General features: G+C 31.9%; 1 protein-coding gene across 5 annotated transcripts in view; it reads right to left on the bottom strand.

Moving 5' to 3' along the window:
- Positions 1-12186, bottom strand: part of Galnt13 (polypeptide N-acetylgalactosaminyltransferase 13) — a 592950-nt gene that overhangs the window by 364006 nt on the left and 216758 nt on the right. For all 5 annotated transcript variants that reach the window (XM_034495197.2, XM_034495196.2, XM_076928753.1 and 2 more), the window contains exon 3: positions 11132-11300. In XM_034495197.2, coding sequence (XP_034351088.1) covers positions 11132-11300 — 169 coding nt within the window. The remainder of the gene's footprint in view (positions 1-11131; positions 11301-12186) is intronic.

Raw genomic sequence — 12186 nt, 5'->3', positions numbered from 1 at the left:
ATTTTGTTGGTTTTGCTTTTATTCTAATTGCTTACATTTTTGTCAATGAAAACTGAGAATGAGATTGATAACGTAGGCTGAGGCAACATGAAATTATGAACTGGTAATATACACAGTGGAGAGAAGTAGAGAAAAGAAAATATAAAGTGATGGCGACAGCATTAAGGCCTACATAAACTTGTGATTATGAAAAGTCAGTAACTGCAGCAGAATCACAATAACTAGATCCCAAGTAAACACCCTGGACTGTTTTCAGTGTCATCCCTAGTGTACAAATTCATTCTATTTTGTTCATCTCATTTCTTCCTCCAAGGAAGGAAAGCAGTAAGAAAGTGAGGAATTTGCTACAGATGTCCCATATTGTTCAGATATTGTTCAGATGTCCCATATTGTTCAAGAGAAAATCCATAATTGATTTTTAAATGAAACTTTTAGTAATATAAATCTCAACTTAGACTTTTTCCTGTTTGCATTATTTGGTGTTCTATGGTAGATGAAGGTTCATACTTGAGACTGACCTTGGGGCAGTCTTTTATCCTCAGAGAGTGTATTTTCTAGTTTATAAAAAAAACACAATAAAATATAAGATGCACTTCATGAGGTTCATATTGGAAATTGCATGGGACTGTGTGGCTAAGCTGCATAATGAAAACATTCATTATATGTATATTTATGCACACAAAATAAAATTCAATAATTATTGCCTCCTAACTACTTTCACTATGTTCATATAACTTATTTCATTTGTATATGTTTTTGTAAAAAGTCCGAGAATTTTCCCCATATTCTCTATTTAATACATACAAGTTAATTGAGGACAAGACAATGTGAAACTTGGCTTTAAATTTCTCATAAAATATAGGTGACAGAAAGCACTGAATGTGTATTTTTAAAATCTGAATTTTACATATACATTTTGTTAATATGTTTCTGGTATAAATGACACATTAATTTTCATAGAGTAATGATTACATAGTTATATTGTCCTGGAGTTTGCTATTGTGATTTGAAGGTAGAACACTCTCTCAGATAATACTGTGAGGATAGTCTTATCAGATTGTAGTGAAGTTGTCTCACATATATCTACATGCATTATCCCAAGCAAAACACAAACTGAGGTAATAGAATGTTCTTCTTTCAAGGGAAAATGAAATAGATGCTATCAATGCACTGCATTAACATGTGATAGATACATTTGTATTACTACATTTTATCATAAAATTATGACCACTATGTATATTTTCCTGCTGTAAAATTGGACATAGAATATGAAAATAAAATTTCTTTTAGAATTATTTTCAATGTGCTATATTGCATTCAATTTAAAAAGCAATGATAAAATACTGAGAGTTGACATTCAACTCCTAAATAAAAATTTTCTCATATACATACCAATTACCACTCAGATGTTTACAGGTTTCTACAGGGAGAAATTTTATGCTTCTGAGAAAACTAATTAAGATATACAACAAGAATTTGAAAACATATGTCAATGTCTCCAAGGTCAATGAAACCACATCTTAGTATCACAACTTAAATTCTTTAACTGTGAAATATAATTCTTCTATAGCAGAATAGCATTATACGTTGGCATTAGAGCAGCATCTCAGCCTTCTCCAAAGACATTGTCATATGCACAGAAAACATCTGTCAACAGCAGAATAGAAAAAGGAAGAAAGAGATTCTGAAATCAAAGATATTCTCAAGGAGAGTTTTCAAATAATATGAGAACTAGTAATTTATCTGATTTATTCTGTTACCTGAATCTACAAATGTTATTTATGAAACCATCTTTAGTTTTTAAATTATATATTTCTATAGCTAGTAAAGAATGTACAAATTCTAACTACATTAAACAAGTCAAGGACCAAGTACAAATAAAGAAGCTCAAAATGATTTAAAATGGTATATTATACACTTATGCTGAGGTAATGTTCATAAATGTGGCATTGTGTTTGTAAAAGAGAAAAAGAAAATGAGACTATTAATTGTATTTCTTATCTATTTTACATACCTTTTCTATGTAACTTGGAAGGACTATAATTTTCATAGCACTAGCAAAAATGCCAATGAAGTTAAAAAAATAATAGTTTCCAAAGTAATTTGATCTATTCCATGTCCCTATGAGCAAAATTATTCTACCATCACAGTAAAAGTGGATTTTACTTCAAGAGTTTCTCTCAGGATTCATATTTATGCTTACAAAACCAGACAGATAAACCACTACATATCTCTACTTCTTCAGACTTTAAGCATTAAAAGTTATAGTTTGTAACAAGGAAGGGGGTACATATCTTTGATACCAGCACTTGGGAGGCAAAAGCTTTACCTTGAATAATAATAATTCTTCACATCTCTGCATTCATTAATTGTCTATAGTGCTTCATCAAGTGATGGGGCACCATGGACCTTTTTAAAAACATTTATATTATCATGTCAATTATTATCATCACCATGTGATTTATTTAAGCAGCCATACTGTTCATATTTCATAGTTGTAGTCTTTCAACATAAATACAGCACATATTATTGCAGTAAATAGTTTTATCCTCTGGCTCATCTATGGGTTTTTTTTGTCCCCACTTCCATGATATTCCCTGAACCTCATGTGTAGAGGATATGGTGTAAATTTATGATCTGAGACTAGACACCCAAAGATCAATCATTCTTTGCATTTTAACTAGTGTATATCTGTGATTGTCTCAGTCTGTGGTCAAATAAATTCTTGGGTAAAGGCTAAAAATTACACTTATTTATAGTTATAGGGGTAAGTATTTATAATGCAAATTATACATTTTATTGGTTTAGAAAAATGGCAGTAGTACTTTCTCCTCTAAGAAATGTGCCATCACTAGTCGTGGGTAGCCAACTAGATTTACAGTATCAGGTATGATTTTCCTATTGTTGAGTGGGACATAAATTCAATTAGACAGCAGTAGGTTAACACTAAGATTTTAGATCCACTATTGTACTTTTAGGAATCCTAATGATTGTTGTGGTTTATAGGTATTACAGATGTTGCTTTGCTTTATTTGCAGCTGGCATAGAACCTTCTGGTACTGGTTTTAGGTCTGATCCTGCTAAAACTCTTTGGGTCTGTATTGAAAGTATGTAGTTTCATTGGCAACAGGGACTTGCCTTCAATTACTAAGAAGCAATGAAAAAAACAATAGTAGCTTGCATAGTTTGGGAAGTCTCTTAAACCATTTAACAAAAGGAGATTTACAAAGGCTACTAAACCTTAATAGAAGCCCCGACAACATCATTCACAGAAATAGATTAATATCCTAAAATTCATGTGGAACCTTAGAAGAGTTAAGCTGTCCAAAACAATGGTGAACTAAAAGAGCAATGTTGGAATGATGACTCTTTCAGTTTTCCAGATTTATTAAAGAGTTAAAGTAATAAAAACAGAGATCCCACTGTTTGTTCTATGCCTGCCAACTCCCATTAAAGCACACAACTCTTATTTTTTAAGGGAATTAAGCAGAAATACATTTTTATACAAATTTCATACAATAAAAACATCAGGTTAGAAATCTGAATAAACTTTGATACTTTGATAATGGAAAAATGTGAAAAACTTTTAGAAGCATGTTTAAGGTACCAACACTGCACAGTAATTGCCAGAACAGAACCGTGACACCTCAAGAAATAAAGACAATAGTGAAGTAATAAGATCATAGAAAATTAAAAAGCTCTGACAACAAAGGACACATTTAGCAAAATGAAGATTTAAACTACAGCAAACTGAATGTTTGCAAACATTACAAAAATAAATGTTAAATTTCAAGCTGCAGGAAAAAAATCATCATTTAAAAGATTAGAGTATAGGGTTTGATATTTGATAATTCCTGTTCTCAAAATTTACAACACTACTATAGTAATCAAAACAGAGTGTTGCAGGCATATATCTAGACCATAGGAAGAGACCTTCATTTCAGATATAATTCCTGGAGTCCTGAATCCTAACAACATACTGTCTTTGGCAATAGGGGCCCACTCATAAACTCAGAGAGGATACCAATGGGGCAGCATAAGTGTAGCTACCATAGCTCATCAAAGTGAATATCAAAGAAACTGAAGTTGGACACAACTTAGAGATGAATGGATGATAAGAAACCCAGCCCCCTACAGATATATCTGTAGATACTGCATCTATGGCTCAGAAATACCATGAAAGGTAGAACAAAATGATTGCAAGAGACAGATTACCAGGAACTCTGCCATGTTAGTCTCTCCAAGAAATGGCTGCATAAACAAGACCAGAACAATGGACATGTTAACATGGAAGGAAAATAATTTTGTAGAGTAATACGCCTGACAAAGAACTACCAGCAGTTAATGTCTGCTAGATGAAAGATAATTAGCATTTCCTGAGGATGACTTCCCTTCCTGGCTGTCCAATTTAGAGTGGTTACCCCTGAGTCCACATACATACACACAATAAAAGTAGACTTGGATAGTTAAGTTATATATTGCACATACACATAATAACATACATGCACATAATCAATCAACCAATCAGTCTGTCTGTCTGTCTGTCTATGTGTGTGTGTGTCTCTCTCTGTGTGCATGTCTGTGTGTGTGTGTGTCTGCATGTGTATCACTAATTTAAAAAAAAAGCCTATCACTTTGAAGTATTTTAGGCCATGAAAGGAATTTGAGGGGGAAAAAATGGTGTAATTTTGCTTCAATTAAAGCCATATTCCCACCACCTACAGTTATAAAGTGTACAGAGATAGGAAGAATGTTAGTGGCCAAGAACTTGGACAATGTGTTTTAATCATTTTATTTTATTTTATTTTATTTTATTTTATTTTATTTTATTTTATTTTATTTTTATTTTGACATACAGTATTATGTAGTGCACACTTGAATTCATTTGATAGCCGAAGGCTCTCTTGAAGTGTCAATTTGTCTTTCTCAAGCTCCCAAGTGCTGAAATGATAAATAAGAGCAACCATGCACAGTATACACACACACACACACACACACACACACACACACACAATTCAAAAGGACAAGAATTTTGAATACTGGCTACTTCACAATTTAAATGTACCTATAGGGAGGCAAGATCTCTTCTCTCCTCTTTTCTTAGGTATGTAGCAGAGGTTTTTATACTAAATGATAAATGGGAAACAAAAGAAGAATATCAGTACTTTTGTTGATAATTAGATTTTCACTTGATTGTAATTTTTATGGAAAGGAATGAAAATATACCACAGTGAATCAAAGCAGTGACCTTATTACTTTTTAGAGATTAGACATGACTACTCTTCTTGGTTGTAGCTTCCTTTTTTGGCCTGCCCAATCACTCTCTCACACAACTCAAAGCCTATAGAGAAAGTGAGGTAATTAAGAGTGAGAGTGATTCACTACCCACTGAAGCCCAGAATGCTTCTTGTCTGATATTGAGCATGGTGAAGCCTTTCAATATCAAGGTTTAATCCATCTGACCACAGACCACCTTTGCCTCACATAGCTTAACTCCTTCTCCTGTTAGAAGATAAGGGAGCCACTTCTCTTGCTACTGCCTAGCACATGGTTTTGTATTGAAATCTCCAAGAAAATCATGTTTGGTTAATAGTGGATTTGTGTTGCTGTTTCGGTTCTTGTAACACTTTGTACCTTTGCAAATTGATACTCATATAAAAACCAGTAGTGAAGTTTTCCTTGAATATCCTTTTAACAATAAGTGATAAATTGTGAAACTATAAAACAAAGAAAAGTGAAGGAGTGTTACAGAAGTGAGAGATTGTTACATAGCTTTTAATGAGTTAATTTAATGTAAGACAAAAATTATTCAGTAATATTTAGTTCATAGAGTTTATCTTGGTTTTGTACTCATTTCTACTGTTCAAGTTGCTTTTTCCCCTCCTTGGATGAGATGTTTACTGTACTGTCACATTTGAAATGTATGTACTATGTTTAGGTGAACGAAGAGGAAGAATGAATTTTACCTGAGCCTACTTTTATGTCCATTATGCTCAGGTAAAACTCATCTTGGCCATAATGTTGAATCTTTGGAGATAGCACATTCTAACCTCTCCTTTAAACTCACTACTACTGAACTGTGATTGAAGAATACATAAGATGATTTTATGTTTCACATGTTTTATAATAGTCATTAAAACCTAACCAGCAAGTCAAAAACTGGCTTATTAATGGGGACAGTAGAACAGTAGTTAAGTGTAAGTGAGGTGAAGCAGCATGCTCCGTGACAGCATTGGTACTAAAATGTGTTCCCACTACATGCATAAGCAGGCTTATACTACTCCTTCATTAGAAAGAAGGCTTATAGGCTAATAAAATTACCATCACCAAGGTAATACACAGAGAGGGGTGAGCAAGGAGAAAGGAAGGGTGAGCTTATACATTGAGTAATGAAATTAATTCCACACATGAGCACATATGCCAAAGTATTAGAGAAGTCATTATTATTGTCACAGAAAAAAAAAATCCACCAGCATATGAGAATTACAGTAATTCTCAAATTAAAAAGAAAAGATGTGGAAGAAAGATCAGAAATCCAATTAATATTCTCATTTTCTTTTCTCCTTTGTGCAGCTACTGCTACATTTATCATATTTTAATTGATAGGAAAGGCAATTTATATGAATAGACAGGCACTCCTGAGATTGAGCACACAAAAATATATACTATGACTTATTTATATTTTAGGTAGTAAATAAACTCTTTATCTTTTGAGAAAAACTTACTCAAAATTTGTATTCAATGGGTCTTCCCCGGCTAATGCCAGTCTGCTAGAGACTGTTTTCTACTTTTCAGCTTGCGGGTGTGCATACATAAGACGAAGTCATTTGGTCTAGGATATAAATAATTGAAATAAATACCCTATTCCCTGATCTTGTCCATGAATTATATTTAAATGCCAGCTACATTATAACCTTCAAATAGCTCAATACCAGTACTTGAGAGTGCTGTTAATTTCTGCATTCAAGTAAATGCAAAGAACTTTGCCATTTTATTTCAATTGCTTGCGGCTTTAAAAATATTCACTCAATAATAAATGTTAACTTCTTACTTCAAAATAATTACAAAGCATAGAAAAAGAAGTGGGTAGCTTAAAAGTTTTTTTTGAATCCAAACCAATAGCTAGAGGGCACAGAATTGCAAAGAATAATAGAAATAAAGAGACTTGAAAATATTTTACATATGTATATCATTAAGAACTTAAGAGAACTGTTTTCATTAGTGTTTCCAATTATGTGTGCTCATGAAATACGATAATTAGATTTTATACAAATAATTTTGTCATTGCTCAATAGGCCCAGTCTTATTATTTTTCTGAAGGCTACCTATATTAGTTAAACAACACATTTTGCTGGTTGGCTGAGTGACTGATTAGTTGGTCCAAGTAGTGAAAGGAATCTGTGCCTTAGGAGAATAATGAGTTGCTAAGAAGCAGAAGTGAGGCACGGAGTCAGGTCTTAAAACTGCATGATTTGGCTGCATGTTTGAAGAACAATTTCCTCTCTGTTCACTTGGCCCGTTTTGTGCATAGCAGAATGTACTCTGTTCCCAGCACAGTGATTACTATTAGAGTCAGATTGTTTCTTTTACTTCCAAAAAGCTAGCGACAGTAACATTGGACTCTGAATTGACTTAAGAGTCCAATGTATCATTCTTATGCAAAAAGCATGAAATACTTAATTAAAAATAATGAAATAATCATTTAAGGAACATAAAGCAGTTGGTCATTCTATGGGTTATTAAAAATATGAAATAACAAAGCTTGAAGGTGTATGCATCTTGCTCAACAAAGCTCTTTGTTAAAGAGGATTCCCGACTCTAGTGTCTACTTTTTCTCATTTCTTTCATGTGATGTACTTACAGGGAGCTGGTGATCAAAACGATATACTCAGTATCAGTGAATAAGTTTCTTTATCCGCCCCACTTCTCCAATTATTAACAGAAAGAATACATTAAAAATGAACAAAATGGTCTCTATTTATTTACTCTTTTGATACAAAAATGTTTATTAACAACTAAGCTTATGAAATATAAACAATATACATTCATCAATCATGTCAGCCTTACCATTTTCAACATTCTAGGACAGAATCTTAGGTTCTCTCTCCTACCTCTCTCTGTCTCTGTCTCTCTTCTCGCCATGGTGTGTATGTACGTGTGTGGGGGTGTGTGTACACATGTGACCATATCTGTCTGGAGACAAACATCCATCTCAGATGTAATTTCTTTGTAGCTTCTCATCTTGCTCTTTGAGAAAGGATCTCTCACTGGAACTTGGGTCTCTGTAATTAATATAGGCTGCTGAGTCTACTGAATCTCATGAATGCACCTCCCTTTCTTTACCTTTGGGCATTTGCCTATCTTTCTTACCGAGTATTGGGATTGAACATGCATGCAGCCATTTCTGGCCTTTTTAGATGAGTCCTTGGAATGAAATTTCAGCCCTTGTGCTTTAAGTCAACCACTCTATTTACTGAGTCATCACAACATTCTCCATTTGTAAATAAGTTTTAGACTGACATTCAAGTTAAACATTACTAGTATTATTTTTAGATAATTTGACAATTTATTGTAAACAGTTTATTGTAGCAAAATAGATACATGAAGTAATTTGTTGGGTGTTATTTTTATAAGTAGTAAGTCAAATTTTTCACAAACACATGTGAAAGAATTTCAGCAAAATATTTAAATATATAAATTTTATGGATATACATGTGTAATAATTTATCATTCTTGTGGCTAATTATTAATTTTTTACTAGCATAGAAAATCCATTTCTATATTCATGCCTTTTCTACTTCCATTCTTTATTTTTGAAGAGATAAAAATAAAAGTTAAGCACAAAAAAAGAAATTTTACAGCTGAAATATTTCCTAATCCCTGTCTTTATTATGATACAATCAGCACACAAAAAAGGAATTTTACAGCTGAAATATTTTCTAATCCCTATGTCTGTATTATGATTCAATCATGTAAAAATTAACGACTAACAAAATCTAAAACAATTTTGTAGATAAAATGAATACAAAATTATTTCTTGGCTTTTAGATACAAGTTTGGAAACTTGACTTGTGGCAAAAATTCATATTTAATTATTCCCTAATAGTGGTAGACTGAGTCATTCAGGAACTCAGGTGAACATCTCTGAGAAATTTCACACAGAATGATTTATCTAGCCTCTTCTGAGAATATCTCTGTTACTGATAACACACACTGTGAAATAAGGAAACATCGCAACTGAAATTTATGTACTTTACTGATATCATCTCATAGTATATTTATTAACTATCAGTATTTCATGTAATAGTCATGTAAATATGGTATTTTATGTGCTTTTCTGATTGTTTAAACTTTCCATTTATGCATGTTGAATTTTCCACAGTTTAGATATTATCAAATATTTATTGCTCAAAACTATCTTAAATGTAGAATTTGCTGCTGTTTTTGGTTGATTTTATTGCTTTTTCTTTTTACCAAAAAAGTCTCTCTTTTTCTCTTAGAAATTATAGATCTGATACAAAATTCAGTTCATTTTATGACAGCTAGAAGTAACAATTTTAAAAAATCAAAAGCAAATGCTTAGCTTTCCAAAATCTAAAAGTATGACATTTATATATTTTCACACCATGGCTTATAAAACAAATAAATACATGTAATACTGTAACACAACAGTAAATGGCATCTAAAGTGTACAAAATTATTTTGAAAATGATTCACATGTATCTTTAAATACAAACATCTAAATACATATAAGCAAATGTAAGCACATAGAAATATAGTTATAAATATAAAGCTTATAATTATTGCATCTAATGCTTAAAATCCATTTTCTGAGCAACAATGGTGTGTATACCCCATGATCACATGTGTCTTACTTCCTGCCCCAGAATATTTTGGACCCACTGTATACTCCTTTGTCTAAGTATGCCTGGAACTTTCTAGCTTGATCTATGTTCTTGTCAAACCTGAGATCTTTCTGTTCTGTTCTCCCAAATGATGAAATTACAGGATATGGTACCATGTCAAAGTTATGATTTCATTCAAAGACACCTTCCAGACCGAATATTGTAATATGAGGAACCATTCACATATTCACCAAATGAATCTTGTGCTAATCACCAATCCTACAATCTTAGTAAGGTTTAGGTTTTATTCATACCATTTTCAGAAAAGAATACACACATAGTAAATATAATGTCATTATCACCACCTATTAATGAAACAGTCTATTATTAGTGAAAAACATGACTTCCATTTATAATGTCATTATATAAAGAATATGTTTGTGTAGAATAAAATAAAATAAAAAGCAATCACTATATATTTACAAAGAAGTCTGAACTGCTATCTATTTGGAAACATGACAACTTTTTAAAATCTCCAAATATATCTTTTGTAAATGTGGAGAGTGTTTTACAAAGACTGTAGAGTACTAAAACCAGCACTAAATATTCTGATTTTTATTACATGTATTTAAAGTATGTTTACTTATTAAAGCATATTATAGCCAATTACATACATGATGAAATTTTCAACATAATTTTTACAAAGTATTACTTCTAAGGAATATAACTTCTATTGTTGATAAATGAATAAACAATTAAAATCACAGTTTAAATGTCTAAAACCATAACAAAATTTTACATGGTATAGAAAATTAGATGCAGGGTCTCAATAATACTAGACAAGTGCTTTACCACTAGCTAAACCTTTGCCCAGTAATAATAGTGTAATAATAAATTAAAGGGTCAAATAAGTATGTAATAAATTGGCTCATTTTGTTCCGGTATGTATCTTTTTCAAATGAAGTTTGTGAAGTAGTCTAAGAAGGTTTATATGCTAGTAATTTATGAAATATCATGTTTGGCATTCAGAAAGATAAAATAAAACAAAGATGGCCTTATGGATAAAAACTTATTAGGTCTTTGGAATCTTCAATATCTATTCTAGTATGTTTTTGAATTATCTGAAAAGAAAATAATTCATATTTCTCAGCATATGTAACTAAAGTCAGTTATTGCATTTCATAGGCTTCTAGACCAGTTTGGTATAAAATTCATATCGTCAGAAGAAAAATTGTGAAACATGGAGTTTGACATCACACAAGTTCTTGCTGCACAGGCAAACTTACCCTTCCAATCTCACATCTGGCAGACTTCGGTTAAGGGCAATCAAGTCACTTGCCATGAGGTTAAACTGATTGATTTTAAACAACTCTTTCATTTTCTCTTGGTCATCTTTTGGAATGAGCACAGCCTTTCCCATTTCTCCTGGACCTTCTTGGTTTCTTGAAATAACAGCTGCAAGAAAATAGAGGTACAAACAAATAGATATATGATGAACAGAGTAAGTTCTAATCCTAAATAAAATTCTTGTATATATTAATATTTAATAACATAACATCCTAAACTATCTTTGACAAACTACATGTTATACACAGAAACTCTCTATGCAATATTTCAAGTATAAACATAGTAAATATGATCTAATCAGTTACTAATATTTAATCATGAAACAACATAAAGAAATGACACTTGAAGGTTTTTGTCAAATTTGCAGGAATACATATTGTAGAAGAGCACAACAAACTTATTATAGTATAGGCTCTTGGAATCAAAGCATAGAAGAAGCAGAAGACAACATCTTTAAAATAGTCTTTATAATAAATGTCCTTAAGGGGAAATTAGTAAATCTCTTAAAGAGAGATCTATGATCGCACAATCAATTCAATAAAAGAAATGAAATAGCTCAAAAGTTGAAAGAAGAAATAGAATTGATAAAGAAAACCCAAATTGTGGGAAATCTGGAAATGAAAAATTTAGGAACACAAACATGAATCTCAGAGATAATCCATACCACCAGAATACAAAAAGTGGAAGAAAGAATCTTCAGACAGTGGAGACACAATAGAAGAAACAAATACATGGGGGGGGGGGGGGAGTTAAAACAGAAAACATCCTTCCACAAAACATCTAGGAAATCTAGGACACTATGAAAAGACTAATGCTTAGGATAATAGGAATAGAGGTATGAGAAGCAAACCCAAGTTGGAGACACAGAATATATGTTTTAAAAAAAAAAGTCACAGAAAGAAATTTTCCTAACTTAAAGGAGATGCCTATAATGGTAAAAGAAGTGAACAGAAACCAAATAGATTTAGCTGAAAAAGAAAGGACTCTCAGTATA

This window comes from Arvicanthis niloticus, chromosome 2 (genome assembly GCF_011762505.2).
Source record: "Arvicanthis niloticus isolate mArvNil1 chromosome 2, mArvNil1.pat.X, whole genome shotgun sequence".
NCBI lineage: Eukaryota > Metazoa > Chordata > Mammalia > Rodentia > Muridae > Arvicanthis > Arvicanthis niloticus.
The sequence above is the reverse complement of the archived record's forward strand: the minus strand, read 5'-3'. Positions and strand labels throughout refer to the sequence as shown.